At 39.1% G+C, this 19,446-nt stretch overlaps 2 protein-coding genes across 5 annotated transcripts in view; one reads left to right on the top strand and one right to left on the bottom strand.

Annotated features, from left to right (window-relative positions):
* REEP5 (receptor accessory protein 5) overlaps positions 1-7,557 on the top strand; it is a 41,310-nt gene extending 33,753 nt beyond the window's left edge. The window contains exons 5-6 of the mRNA XM_008568187.1: positions 1,458-1,626; positions 6,641-7,557. Of these exons, the coding sequence (XP_008566409.1) occupies positions 1,458-1,626; positions 6,641-6,690 (219 nt within the window). The 3' untranslated portion in view covers positions 6,691-7,557. The remainder of the gene's footprint in view (positions 1-1,457; positions 1,627-6,640) is intronic.
* On the bottom strand, positions 1,493-18,563 carry SRP19 (signal recognition particle 19kDa). 4 transcript variants are annotated; one of them, XM_008568181.1, is made up of 6 exons: positions 18,434-18,563; positions 17,762-17,837; positions 15,588-15,659; positions 15,384-15,495; positions 13,384-13,521; positions 1,493-1,580 (listed from the first exon to the last, which is right to left on the bottom strand). In XM_008568181.1, exons 1-5 carry the CDS (start codon positions 18,472-18,474, stop codon positions 13,388-13,390), a joined length of 435 nt encoding a protein of 144 aa, XP_008566403.1. In that variant the 5' UTR covers positions 18,475-18,563; the 3' UTR covers positions 1,493-1,580; positions 13,384-13,387. The 4 variants fall into 4 exon arrangements, with proteins under 4 accessions (XP_008566403.1, XP_008566402.1, XP_008566404.1 ...); XM_008568180.1 differs by lacking the exon at positions 1,493-1,580 and having other exon boundaries at positions 12,996-13,521; XM_008568182.1 differs by lacking the exons at positions 1,493-1,580; positions 18,434-18,563 and adding an exon at positions 18,155-18,379 and having other exon boundaries at positions 12,996-13,521.
* Positions 18,564-19,446: the final 883 nt, after the last annotated feature.

Below are 19,446 nucleotides of genomic sequence, written 5' to 3'. Positions count from 1 at the left end.
TCACTCCATTTCCTTATTTTGCCTTAAGTAATTTTTATGTATTAATATTACCATATGAGCTACATGGGGAGTTAGTGTGTGTCTGGCACATCTTTTTCATACCTTTGCTTTCAGTGCTCCTAATTGATTTTGTTTTAGGTGTGTTTCTTAGGAGAAGCATATAGTTAAAAGTTTTGTTTTTTAAAATTAAATCTGAGTCTGTTTTTAAAAGCTCTTATGCATCTGTAACATATTTTAATTCATGAATGTTACTTTTCCAGAATCCTGTAGTTGAGATAATCCAGAGATTAATCTGTTGAGAAACTGAGTTTTGCTTTGTATTTTGAGTGTATTTTAAGTCCAAAATTTAACACAAACTTCTCAGAGCCAATGTTGTGCTGATGGAGTGAGCTATTTGTGCATTTTAAGCTTAAACTCTGTCATTAGTGCTAGCCCCTTATCAGCTTTGTATCTCTAGAGCAAATGTAAGACTGTTTTAGAAAGGCATTGTAGCTTTTTGATTATTTGAATATATTCCTAAATTTAGAATAACAAGGGCTAAGCTGTAGAGTTAAATTTAAAGCATAAGAAGTTAAGAGGTTTTACTTTAAGGAGAAGTTGTAAAAAATACAGATTTGGAATCCCAAATTCCAGAACAGCATAACCCAATATGTTGTTTATTAAACTTTCTAGGGAAATAAGCAAATCACTCTGAATATTCCCTTTTTTGCTCTTTATCTTATGGAGGAATAAATTGCTTGGGTGACTTGAAGATCTGAGTCGGTATTTATTATTTGAATACAGAATAAAATTTTTTGCCATAAAGAGTGTGACCATTTTATTTTTTAAGTTATTAGGACAGAATTCTTGTCATTTTTTTTTTTTTTTAATCTCAATGGCAAAGTAGAGCCATAAAGAAAAAAAAGTTAGGAATAACATCTACATTCAAGATAAAAGATGATGAGCAGCTGACTATAAAGATTCATTGAAGGCTAAAGATCTACCAAAAATTGAGGTACCACAAAGGGAAGAATTCAAGAATGTGCAGGGAATTTTTCTATAATAGGATGAATAAATGTGACAAACTTACCCGGCAAGCCTACTGAGAACAAGCTTATCTGTATAGGGCTTTACACATGCAATAAGTTCTATATTTTCTTAAATCGATTTTTAAGAGTTATAATTAATAAAAGCCTCTTTCAGCTATAAACTAAAAAATGGTTCAAGTAGGAAGGTAGTTAAGCTGCTGGACCTGGTATGTTTTAACCTTCTTTTTCAGTCTAAGTTTTCCTTACCAGCTCATTATTTGCTATGTTTTTTCCATCTAAGAAAAGCCCACCTTTTGCCTGTAGATAACACTAGAAATACCACTGGAGATTTCAGAGATAGTACGCATCCCCAGAGTAAAGCTGGGCAGTATGTATTCTCAGGATGCCCCTCACTACCCTGTTATCAATGCTGGCTTTTATTCTGTGCAGTGTGGCTTCCTGTTGTGGTGCATGGCCCCGAGCCCTTCTAATGGGGCTGAACTCCTCTATAAGCGCATCATCCGTCCTTTCTTCCTGAAGCATGAGTCCCAGGTAGACAGTGTGGTGAAGGACCTGAAAGACAAAGCCAAAGAAACTGCAGATACCATCACTAAAGAAGGTAAGATGCAGGGGCAGCTTGATTCACCATGTGAAGGAGATGGGATACACTGGCTTAAATACCAGGCTTCCTGGCCTTGTCTTATCAGCTTTCCTCTGCCAAATGCCAAGGCTACTCTGGAATTTTCTGTACAAAGGCTTTGCCTGTTACCCTTTACTTTTCCCAAGATTCTTTCTCAATGCCACCTTTAATGCAGCATTCAGTCAGCATATTAGGAAAAAAATGACTTCCCTGTGGTAGGCAGAGATTTTAGAGAATTATCTCTATATACAAGTATAATCTCTTTACTTCAGAGTTCAGGTTGACCAGTTTAATATGCTGTTCAAATTGTTTCTGTTACAGGTCCAAAAGAATGCCCTCTCTCTCAGCTCCCCTAATTCATTCATTTAACAAATTTTATTTATTGAGGTGTTTAATATGTGCCAGTGGACTAAAGAGACCACACTTCTTGAACTCATGAAGCTTACAGTCTAGTTGGAGATAGACAATAAAATTTTAAATTGATATATTTAGCAGATGACATAGAGAAAAATAAAGCAGGTAGAAAGATAGGGAGTGCCAGGGACTGGAGGGATGGTTACAATTAAAATAGAGAAAGTTAGGAAGTCTTCACCAAGAACGCTGTACTGAATCAGACTTGAAAGTAGTAAAGGAACCATGGGGAAGAATGCTCCAAAAGGAGCTGCAGGTGCAAAAGCACTGAGGTGGGAGTAATACAGGAAGTGATCAAGAGAGATAGCAGGAGGAGACAAGGTCAGAGAAGTTGGGGTGGAGGCTGGAAGACAGATCACATAATGCCTTATAGGCCATTGTGAAGGCTTTGGCTTTTCTCTGTGTGAGATGAAGTGCTGCTATTGGAGAATTTTGAGCAGAGGAGCAACATGATCTGTCCTGTATTTTGACAAGATGGCTACATTCCCTGTATTAAGAATAGACTGGGGCCGGCCCGGTGGCGCACTGCTACAGTGCGCAGCTTGGGAGCATGGCGGCGCTCCTGCCGAGGGTTCAGATCCCACATACAGACCGGTTCCCGCTCACTGGCTGAGCGAGGTGCGGGTGCAACACTGAGGGTTGCGATCCCATTGCTGGTCCCGGTCCGGTACGGGCACGACACTGAGGGTTGCGATCTGTTTCCAGACATGAAAAAAGAAAAAAGAAAAAAAAAAAAAAGAATAGACTGAAGGCGGACAAGAGAGGAAATTGGGAGACCAGTTAAAAGGTTACTGCAGTGATCTGGCTGGAGGTGATGATGGTGGCTTGGTTTGCAGTAGTAGCAGTAGGGATTAAGTAGTATTGGATTCCTGATGTATTTCAAAGGTAGACTCAGTAGGATTTCCTTGTGGTTCAGGCATGGAGTCTGAGAGGAGATTCAAGGATGAGATCAAGCTTTTTAGCTTGAACAAATGGAAGGACAGAAGTGCCACTGTGTTGGGAAAAACTGGATAGAACAGGTTGGTGGTGGGGGTGGTGGGTCAGGATATGGAATTCAATTTTGGACATAAGTTTGAGGTGCATATTAGATACCTACAAGGAGTAGTCAGCCAGCCAGTTGGATACAAACATCAAGAGTTCAGGAAACAGGTCTGGACTGCAGATATAAATTTGGGGGTCATCAGCTTATAAACAGTATATTAAGCATGACACTAGTGAGATCACCAAGGGAGTGAAGTGTAGTTAGGAAAAAGGAGGTGTGATGACTGAGTCCTTGGGCCTCTAATGTTTAGAGACCAGGGAGATGAGAAACAACCAGCAAAGTAGACTGATCAGGAGTGGCCAATTGAGGTAGCAAGAAAACCATGTGGATGTGGGCCCTTTCATGAAAGTGTGTGAAAGAGGAGGAAGTGATCCGTTGTGTCACATGGTGTAGACAGGTCAAGTAAGATAAGGACTGAGAATTGACCATTGGATTTAGCAATAGCAAGGCACTAGTGATCTTGACAAAACAGATTTTGTGGAGTGGTGGGATAGAACTCCTGACTGGAGTGGATTTGAGAGAATGGGAGAAAAGGCATGAAAGAATATAGACAACTCTTTTGAGAAATTTCCTGCAAAGGGGAGCAGAAGAATGAGGCTATAACTGGAAGAAGGAACTAGGGTACTGAGAATTTTAAAACTTTTTCTTAAGGTAGGAGAAACAAAGCATGTTTGAACATTAATGGGAATGATCCAAGTGAACAAAAAATAAGAGTGAGAGGGTGATTTGCTGGAGCTTTGTCCTTGAGTAGGCCAGAGATAGTATCTAGTGTACAAATAGAGAGATTGCTCAGAGGAGCCGGAAGAGTTTATGATAACATGAGAGAAATCAAGGTTTATGTGTAGAGATGCTATTAGTTGAGTATATGCAACTGTGGAAACTTAGAGAAGTAATTGTCTGATTGTTCCAGATATCTCAGTAAAGTAGGAAGAAAGAAGGCCAACAGAGAGGATGGGGAAGATGATGGAAAGAGCAGAAAGTATGGGATAGTTATCTAAGACAGGGAATGGCAAACTTTTTCTGTAAAGTGACAGATGATAAATATTTTAGATTTTGTGGGCCATCAGGGTTGTGTATCAATCAGCTACTCAACTCTGTCATTGTAGAGCAAAGCAGCCACAGACAGTATGTAAATGAGCATGGCCATACTTTGCTGACACCTCTAGGAAAGTGGGAGAGTTAATGGACTGGGACAGTGTCATGTGATTGCCAGACACCATTAAAGGTGCACTTGAAATCTGTGTTCATGAATTTAAAGTGAGACCAGTTCATGTTTGTTTTTCTCCAGCCACATTCACATGGGTACAGCTGCAGAGTAGGTCGAGAGTTGTATTAAGGTTGTGATTTTGAGAACTATGAAGTGAGAGCAGAACTATGGAGTAGTTACTCTTTGACCATGGAGTTTAAGCTGGGTAAGGAGGGAAGTGGTGGGGGAAGGACTCCGACTCAGTATAACAGAGGGAGTGAGCTACAAAGATAAAAGGTGATGGTGGGAGAGTGGGATGCCTCACACAAGGTTATGGAGGGACTGCAGTTATTCGTAGTGACACAGGTGTTGAGTGCCGTAGGTAGGATGGAACATAAAGGTTATTGGAGAGGAGGAACTAAGCGGTCAGGTTATCAGGAGGATCATGTATATCTACATGGATATTAAAATTACCAGTAATTAAAATAGGAATAGTGTTGGAAAGGAATATTAAATTAGAAGCTAAACTTCAAGAAATGAGGCAGAATAGCCCGAGTCAGAGATGACTGAGATATAATTGGTGATATAATCTGATGACATGAGATTCTGAAAGTGGCAATGAAAACAAAGACAACACTTACCACATCTCCAGTCCCAATGGTACTTGGGTCATGGGAGAAAAATACCAGCTATCACTTGAGAAAGCAGGGTCCTTAAGGGACAGATTTCTCTAAGAAATAAGGTAAAGGAAACATTTGGAGGAATGGGTGAGGATAGAGGTTTTGCTGATGATGGGTCTTGAGTTCCAGAGGGACTCAAGAATTTTAGGAATTGGAGAAAGGTAGGCAACAGACACGGAAGAAGGGAATTCTTTTAGAGTTCTGTGGTAGTTACAATGTGGAGATAAGAGGTGGCCTGACCACTGGGGAAGTAAAATCCCTCCGAGATAGCTCTCCGACAGCATGATGCCTTAGAGGTGATGCATTCCCTCATTTCTCCCTCACAGACCTCTCTCCTTTGGACTCTTTGGGCATACAATTCTAGTGTACTTCAATATGTTTTTCTACAACTTTAAGTGTTTTCTACCTTGTGGTCCTCCCATTTCTTTTTAAGAGCTTGCTTTTCTGTTCTCTGCCCTAGCCTAGCCACAACCTCTGGTGATGTCATTTCGGTTCACCCACATTTATTAGCTTCTTGGTCCTTTTAGATATCAATACTCTAAAGAGCAATTTTACTTTGATGTGATAACATTCCTAAACAGGGGTGTTAGAATTAAAATAAGTTAGGAGGAACTTACATGCTGACACATTTTAGACTTTTCTCAAAGCTTCTGGATTCTCTAGGAATTTTTACAAAGGGCTAGTTAAGAGAGAGGCTGTGATTTCTTCTTTGTTAACTTTGTTCAACAATTTAAATTGAATTTAGAGAGAGCAGCTGTTGGGCAGCTGGTGGACAAGGGACTACAGGCTCCATCAAAAACAGCTGCAGTTTGTAGAATCTCACAGGATGCTCTAAAGGCTTCCAGACAACCCTTTCCCCCCTTCCATCTCACATATCACTCTGGTTCTTATAGCACAGTGCAAGCCACTTGGTAATTAGAAAAGGGAATATCTTGGGCCGGCCCCATGGCACACTCGGGAGGGTGCAGCGCTGGGAGCACAGCGGCACTCCTGCCACGGGTTCGGATCCTATATGGGAATGGCCGGTGCACTCACTGGCTGAGTGCGGTGCGGGCGACACCACACCAAGGGTTGCGATCCCCTTACCCGTCACGAAAAAGACCAAAAAAAAAAAGAAAAGGGAATATATCTTCTTGATGAACGTAGTATCTTGACACTAACTTGAAGACTTGCAGCAAACTCTTCCTATCATAGAAGGGAATGTGAGAGTTCAAATACAGTGAGAGTATAAGTATTTCTAGTGCTGGGAATGAGGACTTCATGATTTTGTCAGCATGGGATATGATAACCTAGTTGTCATCAGATTGGTATGCAGTGAAACCTTACAAACATCCAGATACAAACGAGAATTTGATTGTACAAAGGAACACTATTCCTAATGAATCTCTATTGCTTTTGATGCTTAAAGGAGGACAGAGTGCAGATAGTTTAGGTGATACTGTCACACCAAGAGGCTAGGCTTAGGTGACTTTCAAAAATTTTGCTCAAGTATTCGGGATTTTTGCTCTGAAAAGGTACCTTGTCTGTTTCCTGGAAACTCTCAGCCCTGACTACAAACCTCAGTATGCTGTTATCTGAACGTGAGTCATCAAGGTTTTGTTATCTAATTGCTACATTAGGCACAGAGCTTGTATTACAAAGAGCTTTGATATAATTTTCTTTCCCTCCTAACAGCCAAGAAAGCTACCGTGAATTTACTGGGTGAAGAAAAGAAGAGCACCTAAATCATTGACTGGATGAAACCTTTCTGCCCTCTCTGTACCTTCGTATTAGAGCTTGATGTTATATTAGGGACTGTGGTATCATCTTAATGTTGCCTTGAAAACATTTTTGATATATTAAAAAATGGAATGTGTTGTAAGTTTTTTTGCTTACTTTTGCTGTCTGTATACATAGAGGGAGCATTTTAATTTAAACTTAATGCAGTGGGTACTGTCCAAAATTTTGGAAAATATATTTTGCCTCTGGGTAGGAAATATTATGTTACTATCCTGTGGGAAATGTAAACTTAAAATTATATATCCCACAAGCTCTGTACTTCACTGGCTCACTTTGCATGCACTTTCTCTGTACTTAAATTTAGGATAACCTTTGTGGTTCTACTTCATGTAATGTACAATTTTATATAATTCTTAAATGTTTTTAATGTATTTGTGCATCTATATAGGGAAAGGTTACTGTCTGACTATAACATGCATAATGCTCACAGGGAAGGGGGCAGGAAAAAGCTGTATATGCCATTTATAACCACCTACCAAAATCTGGAAGGTACCATTGTGCTACTGTGATGTACTAAATAATCCTTAAGAAAATACAAATGGTAATATTCAAATGAACAAAGTGAGAAGTGAGGTTGAATGGAGGTTGGCCTGGTTGTTTTCCTAATATCATAGCACCTGAATACCAGGAGAGCTTTGTAAAGCAGTTAGTGACTCTAGTGATAAATGGCAAAATTTACACACATCAGTAACCTATACCTGTCAGTTCTCTGTAGAACTAGGAACTGTGTCTTATCTGCTTATAAGCTTTAGATTTGCCCATTTTTAAGATGTTAAAATAGAAACCATTCCTGGTTTTTCCTTCAAAGCTGAGTAACACGTTCGTTTAGTCTTGTTTCTTTCCCGGTCTTTTTAAAGCCAGTTTGAGGAAGCTCCAAAGACTTCCCACCTCTGATTACATACATGTTCTTGTTTGTATCATTAGCAACAACATGCTAATGATGACACCAAGCTCAAAGGCAATTCTGGGAGAATGAAAGCAAGTGTGATATAACCTGTAATCTGATTTGCAGTGGTTAAGTCAAACTGCCTTCACCTTTTTTCCTCTGTACTTTAAGGTCAAACACAAAAGTCCTCCCTCATTTACAAGTCAGAATCATTTGTAGTCTACTTAAATGCCTGCACCTTTATCCTTTGTTTTGATAAACTGCATATGACTACATGGTCTAAGAACAGACAAAAAAGTAAAAATGCCTCCACCCTGATCAACCAATAGCTAATTGAGATCTTGACAACTTGATTGGACTAGAAAATCTGAGCTTTACCTCATACTGTTAGGATCCTTTTGATTTATATTAAACTGGACTAAAACAAGTACATACAAAACTAACAACGTTAAATATCCAGCCAGTAAAATATTTTTAAGGCAAATAAAGATGATTAGTTGTCTTTTAGATAACAATCAGGCAAGATCACAATGATGTATCATGATGTAAAAAAAATAGTAAAAATTTCAAAAATAAGGGACAGTGTCACCCAAATATTATAATAATATGGATCAGAGCAAATAGTGTTTCTGGGAAAAGTGACTATTAGGTATCTTACTAGTTAAACTTAAAAAAAGAAAACTGGAAAGCAAACTATTATTAATCAGAGAAAAATCAAGCCTTAGCTTAAAAAAAAAAAGGTATCTCTAGGAGTATTTAAATCCTTTTCCCATAATATATATATAAATGACACTTTTCTTGGTGACTGACAGAATGAACGTTAGCAACTTTTAGCATATAGGATATCTAATCAGATAGTATACAGAATATATTATCCAACAAGATGGGGAGGCATGAGTTACTATTGCTCATAATAACTTAGAAGCTAATATCAGTTTAAAAACTACCATAGTAAAATGTATTCTTTTTTTTTTTACTTCCTTTTTGTCCTTTTTTTGTGACCGGCAACGGATCACAACCCTCGGTGTCGTGCCCGTACCGGACTGGGACCGGCAACGGGATCGCAACCCTCGGTGTTGCCCCCGCACCTCGCTCAGCCAGTGAGCGGCCGGTCTGTATGTGGGATCCGAACCCTCGGCGGGAGCGCCGCCGCGCTCCCAAGCGGCGCACTGTAGCAGTGCGCCACCGGGCCGGCCCCGTAAAATATATTCTGAATGCAAATTTTTTTATCCTCTTGATACCATAGCTTTCTCCTACAAGTGCATTCTGCAAGAAATTTAAGTTACTGTTTTGGGCTGGCAAAGTGTACATGTTATCAGCAGAAGTTAGACTTCAGTCTTTTTGTCTCAGTTTAGATTTTCCAAATAAAATACTGCCATGGCTAGAATATTTGAAATATTTGAGGCTGTGCCTCGCTAGAAGGCAAGTATTATTTTTATGTGAATGACATTTTAAGGGTATGTAAAGTTACAGAATTCCTACTACACATGTTAAAGTCTTCAAAATTAAGCTTTCCTTACATGAAAACTTCAATCATTCAGATCAACAAAGTTACTACTGCTCTGGGGAGGTCTTCTACCCACAGCCTGAAGAGAATGAGCATGGCCTTTAAATAAGTTATCACCTATCCTGAAGATGTGATATATTGAATGGAAATGGATGTAAATAAAATTTGGTTCTCATTTAACTGTTACATTTCATTTTATATTGTGGGGCTTTTTTTCCCTAACCCAGAACTATTTAAACACAATTTTTAGTAAACACATAAAAACGAACCTAAAACACTTTATTACATCCCATTCTTCACGTGGCTTGTAGTTTTCCCTTGGTAGTTACTGTGTGCCAGAGGAAAAGACATTCCCTAAATATAGCAACCAAAAAAAGTTTCTACCAAGTAGTATCAGATTTAAAGGAAACCAAAGGCACTGCTTTTTACGTACATATTACATTATTCTAGAATCATGGTATTTAGAATAACACAGGTACAATTTAGATCCTTAGCCATCAAATATTATAGTTCTATATAGTGTGGCAGGAAAGTAAATATATTTGAGAATGATATTAAAAGTTTTTCTGGCTCTTAGTTTTTCTACACTTAGTACACAGGTTTTCAGACTTGGCTGCATACAGAATCACTAGAGGACCTTTCCAAAAATACTGATAATCTACCTCCACAAATGAATTTTGATTTGTTTACCATGGTACTCAGGTGCCAGTATACTTTAGAAACTCTTCAGGTGATTCTGATGTAGCCACGGCTGAGAACCACTGTTAGAGACCAGTAATGATGCCAGGAATCCCAAGGTCTGGAGAATTTGTCTTAGCTACCTAGTTCATCTGGTGTCAGCTTCCTATTGCTGCTGTAACAAATTACCATAAATATATTCCTACAGTTCTGAAGGTCGAACATACAAAATGGGTTGCTGGAGGAGGATGCATTTCCTTGCATTTTCCACTTCTAGAAGCTGCCTGCATTCCTTGACTTGTGGCCTCACTACTCTGACCTCTGCTTCTTTCATCACAGCTCCTGACTCTGACTTGCCTTCCTCTTATAAGGCCCCTCATGATTACACTGGGCCCATCTGGATAATGCCTTCAACTCAAAATTACTAATCACATCTGCAAAGCCCTTTTGCCCTGTAAGGTAACATTCATAGGTTCTGGGGATTAGGATGTGGACATCTGTTTGTGGGGGGGATTATTCTGCCTACTACACCTGGTCTCTCTTTGGGTACACAGAGTTGTCAGAAAATAACTGCAAAGAGCAATCTTAATATTGGAAGGGAGCTAAAGGGGGACTGGAGAAAACACTACCCTATCCAGGTAAAAGACTGAGTTTATCCTCTGGAGACAGTAAGAGGATCTCTAGAATGGGAGACACAGAGTCAAGAGAGGGATATTGTATTAAAAACAAGACTGAGTGACTAAATGCTGAGACTGACTTCACCCACCTAGCCTTCTCCCACTAGGCTCCCAGAACGCTGACAAGCAGACTTTTATCCCCCTACAATACTGTTAAGACTCCTCCTGGGGAAGGTAATCACCTCTGATGTTGGAAATTCTCCCAAAGGTGTCCCAGCCATATATCTCTTTAGTGAAGCTCATTGGCTACAAACCCCTTCTTATGTGCTCAGAACTTCCAATCAGCTTTTTGGTCTTTCACTCTTAGAAAACCAACCACTTAACATGACAGAAATAAAAATAGAAGAAAATGAAATTGGAAACAAGTCTATAAATCATACCTTCTGAGAAGAAATTACATACATGAAATAAGAAGATACTGGGAAAAGGAAACATGCAGATGACAAGACAGCTTAGAGAAGCTGAAAAAATAAATGAAAAATTCAATAGAAAGGTTGGAAGGTAAAGCTGAGGAAATCTAGGAAGTAGAATATAAAGGCAAAGAAATGGAAATAATAAGAAGAAAAGATTAGAAAAGTGAGGACTAGTCCAGCAGGACTAATAAATAAGGAGCTCCAAGAAAGGTCAGAAAGGGAAGAAAAATCATCAAAGAAATTTTCAAGAAAATTTCCCAGAACTAAAGAACACAAGTTTCTAGATTGAAAGCCCACTAAGTACCCAGTACAATGGGCAAAAAAAGATTCACAGAAAGCACACTATTGTGGTATTTCAGAATATTGAGAACCAGATGTGAGTTTCAATAAAAAAAATGTGAGTCACAAAAGATTATGAACTAGAATGGCTTGAACTTCCCTTCAGCTGCAACATATGTCAGAAGACCATGAAGCAGTTCCCTTGAACTTCTAAAATAAGTTGACTTCCAATTCTATGTGCAAACAGGGTAAGGGCAGAATGACATTTTCAGATGTACAAGCTCTGAGAACATGTACTTCCCTCACATTTTTTTCAGGAAGATCCTGAAGATGAGCTACACAAAACAAAGGAGTAACACAAGAAAGAGGAATACATGGGATACAGTAATACAGGATCTCCAAAACAGCAAGGCAGTGACATGAGTCACACTCCAGACAATGGTGGAGAAAGAATCCAGACTGAAGCTGTGCACTGGGCCTAAAGAGTAAGAGATTAAAGTCAGGCAAAAGTCTCCAGAAAAGACTTCTTAAAAAAGGTGAAATAAACAAACTACCTGATGTAAACAAACTTTCTTAAAGGATATGTTAACAACTGATAATTTGTAGTTGAATTTGTGATTATATATTTGGAAAACTAAGCAAATGAAAGAACAGAATAATTAGTTCCACAGAAAACAAGAAATCCAGAAAACTAAAATAACCACAGCATACTTCAGTGTTCCTCAAACTTTAATGTGCATAAGTATCACCTGCAGATCTTTTTAAATGCATTTAAATTTTGGGCTGTGATACTAATGCAGAGATACTGCATTTTTCACAAGCTCACAGGGGAGCTGCGGGTCCCTAGATCACACTTTTGAGTAGCTATGAATGCAATGTATGATAATAGTGTAAACTCTGAACAGTAATTAAAATTATGAAGGATATTGGTAGGATGGGAAGACTGGAAGCATGCAAGCGTACAGTGGGGCAGAAGGGAGGAAGGAAAACTAAATCCTCTTCTACAGATGGAAGTTAATGCCTAAAGCTGAAACAAACTCTTATTAAAACTAACTGGCTCTTTAAATTATATACAAGTATAATTTTGGTAACAACAAAGTCCTTAAGAGTGGACAAAGGATGTGAACATGGTTCACTGAAGTGAATATAGTCTTTCAACATATAAATAAATGCTCAAATTTGCTTACTAGAAAAGATCCTATTTTTCACTCACTGATTAGCAAAAGCTCAATTTTGCAATGATTTCAACAATGTGAAGAAACAGCAATACCAAGCCTCAGGAACAACAGCAATCAGGATAGCTCAAAATCACCATTTTCAGAAACTGTGCTTTAAAGTAATAAATTCATATGCACCAATCCAATTTAGTTTTTTGAAAGAAAGTGTACCTTGTGGTGCTAAAGCATAGGTAATTTTTTTTTTTTTTTTTTTGGTGGCTGGCCTTCTGAGAAACTGAACCCTTGACCTTGGTGTTATAAGGCCATGCTCTAACCAACTGAGCTAAATGGCCAGCCTGACATAGGTAGGTAATTTTAGAACTCCAATGAAAATAATGGTCTTAAACCTACAAAGCAAACAAATTTAAAGCTTAAAATCCAGGACTTTCCATATGTCAAAAAACTAGCAATTGAGCAATTTGATAACAGATTAAAAGACTATGATCTACAGACTGGCTGTTCATAGATGCCACAGAGGACTTACCAATTTCTTCTAGTTTTAGGCTCACACTGTCCAATCTTCCACTACCTATTTCATTCTCTGTAATTAGCTCCTCTACTGTCATTAATTAGTTCAAAAGTAAAAGCTATAAGTCAGTTTCAAATTTTATTTCATTAACTTAAAAGGTGAGCAAAATGTGTATTTCAAATCTTCTTAAACTTACTTAACTGAAACATTTGTTTACACAGAGGACAAACAGATATAGGATTTCAAGCAATTTATGGTACACTACACTGTCCATTTAAAAATATTTTTTTTCCACAAAAACTGTATTGAAAGACAAAAAAATTCTTTCCTTAATACTGCATAAAAGCTATGTGCAAACTTCTGATGTAAATTTATTTCATTGTCAACTCCAGTGATGAAGATGAGAGGCACAAATGTTCATAGTTCAGTTACATGATGCAAACAAAAAGCTTCTGTTTCCCTCAGATACAAATTAGAAGCCTCTATTTATACCACACACTTGATGCTCATACCAGGTCACTTCTTCTTCTTTCCTTTCCCTTTTTTACTTCCCTCTCCTTGCTGAAGACTTGGGTCACCAACTCCAGGTTTTTGTGTCCTTGTTTTGAGTTTAGGTATCATTTCTGCTGCATACAACATGACTGACTTACCTAGGAACCAGAAGTTAGGCTTAGTGTATAATCTGAGAAATAAGACATAAAAGGTCATTAACTTGACTATCATAAAGTCCAAGAAACTATTAAATCAGGAAAATGGAATTTTTTAAAAAAAATCAAATAAATGAAGACAGTGAGTTGCTCAAGAGCAGGAGAGCACGTACTGAGAGAACAATGCTGAAAATATTTAAATTAACAAAATCAAAATGTAAAACACTAAGTTTGAAACAAAAATTCTGGTCTTGATCCTTGTAATTGTCTTAAAGATCAAAGGAGAATATACCTAAATATAACAAGTTGGCGGGGAAAGGAATGACAACTTCTAACAGAATCTTAAGTTTCTAGCAATACCTATGAATCCTGACAGATTCGGGTATATAAAAACCAATCCATTTTAATTTGACTAAAAACAATTAAGTTGGCAGTTGGTATGACATTTTAATTGCTTTTAGTTGAATTAAATGGAAGTTTAATTAAACCAAAGGAAAAAAATTAAGAGCTCCATTTTTTTTTTTTTTTTTAAAAGATGACCGGTAAGGGGATCTTAACCCTTGACTTGGTGTTGTCAGCACCACGCTCAGCCAGTGAGCGAACCGGCCATCCCTATATGGGATCCGAACCCGGGGCCTTGGTGTTATCAGCACCGCACTCTCCCGAGTGAGCCACAGGCCGGCCCAAGAGCTCCATTTTTAAAAAATTAAAATATATTTTTTAGAAACAAAGAGTTCACAAAACTAAATGTACACAAACTCTTATCTTCCCAATACTCAGAACTAACATTTTGTTATACTGATGTCTAGTTTTGTTTATTTTTCACTAATATATTTCAGGGCCAAGCCCACGGCGCACTCGGGAGAGTGCGGCGCTGGGAGCGCAGCAGCGCTCCCACCGCGGGTTCGGATCCTATATAGGGATGGCCAGTGCGCTCACTGGCTGAGCTCGGTGCAGCCGGTCTCAAAAAGGATAAAAAAAAAAAAAATATATATATATATATGTATATATATATATATACATATATATATATATTACAGATGATGTTATACTCTTTCCTGAACATCAGCCCCCTTATCACCACTCCCCGCTCCCTGCTCACCATTAGGACTTAAGAGTGAGTGTTTTTTCCTTCCAATCCATTTCAAAAGCATTCACATCAATAAACATTACATATACATCTATCAATAAGCAGTAATATTTCTTATTTAAATTTACCAAAGTGGTCCATACTATGCATGCATATCTCTTGCTTTCTTCACTCAATATTGCTTTTAGGTTTATTAATGACAGAAATTATTATTAACAGACCTCAAGGTCTCTAGGATCTGAAATGGCAATTAATATCCAACCACTTAATAATTTTATACTCAAACTGGGAGCACTGATATACTTCCAGAAGTTTATAAAATGTTCACAAGACTATTTTTGAAAAATGATTAGTAGGTTTCATCACATTCTCAAAAAAGAGCTTAACCTAAAAGAAGTTAGAACCACTGTTTACCTGTCTGCATCAGCAGAAGTCCTTTCTCTGAATTAATATGTAGAATGCAAATTCTTTTTTTTTTTTCCTTTTTGTCTTTTTTCGTGACCGGCAATGGATCGCAACCCTCAGTGTCGCGCCCATACCGGACCAGGACCGGCAACGGGATCGCAACCCTCGGTGTCGCTCCCACACCTCGCTCAGCCGGTGAGCGGCCGGTCTGTATGTGGGATCCGAACCCTCGGCGGGAGCGCTGCCGCGCTTCCCAGCCACCGGGCTGGCCCAGAATGCAAATTCTGATCTTTACCTTTCAAAAGATCAGTTTTAGAACCTTTTTTGTGTTATGGAGGAATATCCCATGAATTCATTAAAAAAAGCTTACGTGATGGGAATTGTACAAGACAAAGGCTGCCATCTTCCTGTTTGAGCTGGACCCGGACTCTGCCTCTGTACTGAACATCACGATTCCATTCTCTAGAGTACATTTTATTTTTCTAATATTAGGGGAAAAAAAAAATAGTTTTAAGAAAGTTATTACATAAATGAGATGAGTATGGAAGACCGTGAAGAAAGAACTACATCGTACCTCCAGAAATACATTAAGTCCAACCGCTGCACATACATCTTGAATCTCTGTAGCTGTAGGATTTTCAACAGCCTGAACAGTTAAAAACAAAAACAATAAACAGCTTAGCTTTAAGTGGATACTGCTGTAGTGTTGTGTAAACCATTTCAAATACTATGATCAAAGCACGTACCAAAACCCTAGGTTTCTTTACTAGGTACAGTTGTTCCAATTATAATTTTAAGAATTCCTGGGAATAACACTGATGCATAACTGTGCGTCTGCCTCCCTTCCAACAGATCATAATCTTCATGAGGGCAACCACTTTCTTTTGTTCACCAGCATATTACCCAGCACCTCGCATGGTATTTTGTTTTTGGCAGCCAACTGGTAAGGGGACCCAAATCCTTGACCTTGATTTATAACACCACACTTTAACCAACTGAGCTAGTCAGCTAGCCGCTACTGCATGGTACTCTGAATATAGTAGGTGCTCAGTGAATACTGACTGGTTACACAATTACACGTACAACCACTTTCACACAAAGCAATACGACTGAGCAGTGTTTTCAGCAGGAGAATTTTACCTCCCACCCCCTTCCCAGGGACATTTGGTAATACATGGAGAGGTTTTTGATTGTCACAACTTGGGGAGAAGGGGTAAGAAGGGGATGACCTGTGATCTAGTGGGTAGAAGCCAGGGATAATGCTAAACATTTTAAAAAGCACAGGACAGCTCCCTACCACAAAGAACTGTCTGGCTCAAAATGTCAATGGTGCTGCTGTTGAGAAACCCTGCTACAGAGCAATAAAATTAAACTACACTAAAAATGTGGATAAATCTCATAATCTTAAACTTCTGGGGGAAAAAAGACACCAAAGTACATTAGTGTATAATTCCATTTATATAAAATTCAAAAACAAGCAAAAGTAGTATGTGGTGTTGGAAGTTAGAACAGTAGTTATTCTTATATGTGGAGGGGACAGTGACTGGCAAAGGACATAAAACAATCTTCCTGGATGCTGGTAACATTTTCTTTTTTAATTTGGGTGCTGGATACCTGGTATAGTCACTTTTTGAAAATTAGTCAAGCTATACATTCAAGATTTATGTATGTTTCTGTATGTATGCTATACACCAATAAAATTTTTAAAAAATTCAATTGTTCACCAAATTAATCTGAAGTCTTGTTACCAGAGGCCTCTGTCACAGTGGCTTAATGTCAGGCATTATTCGAACAAGTGCGTTGGCATCTTTCTTTTCCCCTGAGGCAGCAAAGTAGACTTTACACATATAAGCAACAAAATGAGAGATATTTAATAATACAAAAATAGCTAATTCATTGCTTCAGATCAAGGTGCCTTAAATCTGTCATTGTATTACACAATGTAAATGACTCTTTCAAAAATAAAACATGACATACATTTTAAAAATAAAAAGCTTCTATGAAAGTCTTCACTTGGCATTAGGTATTTTCCAAACTTAAGCCATCAGACCAACTAAAAACTTGGTTTTCCTACCGAAAAAGCCCAAGGGAGAAATCATTTGCGGATACTTCAAAAAGTCAGTGGAAAAACAGAATTAAAAGATCACATGAATCTTTCCATCTATGAACTTTTTGAAGTACCCTTGTATCTTTAAAAACTGTAACACCCTACTTTGAAACAGTATTAATTTTAAAGTAACTTTATCCCTCTCAAAAAAAAAAAAAAGATAATGAAGATAAAACTCAAGTCTTTTGCACTTTTTTTTTTTTTGGTGGCTGGCCGGTACCGAGATCGATCCCTTGACCTTAGTGTTACAGAAGAGCCAACTGGCCAGCCCTCACATATATTTTTAAAAAAAAAAACAACTACATTATGAACATTATACTGTACAATGTCGTAATTCTGATCTCCTCTATTAAGGAAAGATTGTCATAACCTTGGTTTAAAAAAAGTGTAAACGCTACACATCCCCGTCTCCACTCACTTCCTTATAAACACAGGCTCATTAAGAACCATTTTAAAAAATCTCATCGGCTACACATTAATACCTTTCTGTTTCAACAATATTAAGAAAAGCACCCCAATCCTTAGCTGCTGTTTCTCCTCAGGCCCTAAAGAAACGCAGTGAAGTAAAAGAAGCCCTTGTGGCCTTAAAAGGACAACCTCCCCAAACCCCTCAAGGGCCGAGGTGCCAGCAACCCGCTCACCTTACTAATGGGGATCCGCCTCCCCTCCGCGATGGTCTTCTTATTATTTAAATAAGCAGGGTAGATACAAATAAACCTGCCACAGAAAAAGCACATCTGGTATCACTACAGCAGTTATTTCCAAAAATACGTTCCTTCAGTTATTATCATCGCTGGTACACCTATACTATTATTTAATAGCTTTTCTTTAAATTACCTCCTTACTTAAAAAGGAAACTTTATTCACTACCTTGGCACGGAAGATACGGTGAAAAAACAACAGCAACAAAACAATGCAGTAACTGTCACGTAGGACCCAGCTGCCTAGCAAAAGCTCGGGAGGGTGGGGCCCGCCCTTCTATAAAAAGTAAGGGGTATTTTTTAAAGAGCCTACATGAGCCTTTCTGAACGTACCGATAATTAAAAGAACACATCTCTCACTATGTGATTGTTACTTAATATCATGTCCTCGTAGCACCCAAAGTCTTTTGCCTCCATACAGTAAGTAAACCCTGAGGTCCCTAAGGGGGGAACTTCGGGCGCCCAGAAGAGCTGGCGTTGCAGGCTTCCCGGAGGGACGAGCGGCCCGGGCAGGCGCGCAGAGCCCGCGGTTCGGACGGGCTCAATCGGCGAGGCCGTTCTCAAGGCTGGAGGGTGGCTTCGCAGCAAGCCCCTTTCTTCCCCAGGACCCACCTGTCCTGGTCAGCAGGGGACCGCGCGGCAGCACAAGCCATCTTGCCGAAGAAGGTCCGCACAGCGCGCCAGCCCAGGACCCTCAGGGAGAAAATCAGCCGGAGCTGGGATCTGAGAAGTCCGAGGCCGCCCGCTCTTCCGGCGGAAGTCCTGCCCACCGAAATGGCTCCGCTTCGCAGCTTCCCGCCGCCTGTTTGTTCCAGCACACGTCGCTCCGCGGCCAGTCCGTAGACTCTGATGTGACGTGTGCCAGCCCTCTCCTCTCGCGAGATGATCCCGAAAGCTGCTGTTTCCATCCCTTCCCAGATCTCGCCCACTAGGGCGCTTTAGGCGAAAAACAGCTAATTTTTTTTTTTTTTTAAAGATGACCGGTAAGGGGATCTTAACCCTTGACTTGGTGTTGTCAGCACCACGCTCACCCAGTGAGCCCACCGGCCATCCCTATATGGGATCCGAACCGGTGGCCTTGGTGTTATCAGCACCACACTCTCCCGAGGGAGCCACGAGCCGGCCCAAACAGCTTAATTTTTTACGCTGCCTCATTTCTAATTTTACACCGAGTTTGGGTGGTGCTAAGCACGCTCTCCCATCGGCGAGGGCTGTGCATCGGGGGAATCTGTGTAGTTTGAAGCCAAATACATGTGAGAACAGGCAAAGAATGCCCTTTGTGTTTAATTTTTATCCGCCTTTGGGCTCTGTATCTTGCTTTCAACCTGGCAAACGCGGATTTTTATAGTGGTGGAACTAGCAGAAATTATTGACACTGTGTTTCAATGTACTGTATAAATGTTAGAAACCTGACTGTACTTTTTAAACATCTGAAGGACACCTTCTATTCTAAAATTCACATTTTTACATGCCTTGAGTTGATTGCGAAGTACTATTTCAGCATTTTCCCGCAATTAAACACAATTTCATACCTATTTTTAATAGTGGCCGTTTATCCCAAACCTACAAAGACATTTTTCTTTTTTTTTTTTTTTTTTTTTTTTTTTTTTTTTTTTTTTTTTTTC

The sequence above is a fragment of the Galeopterus variegatus genome, unplaced genomic scaffold, assembly GCF_000696425.1.
Source record: "Galeopterus variegatus unplaced genomic scaffold, G_variegatus-3.0.2 Scaffold385, whole genome shotgun sequence".
In the NCBI taxonomy this organism is placed as follows: Eukaryota; Metazoa; Chordata; class Mammalia; order Dermoptera; family Cynocephalidae; genus Galeopterus; species Galeopterus variegatus.
Note: the sequence above shows the minus strand (reverse complement) of the source record. Positions and strands in the feature narration are given on the sequence as shown.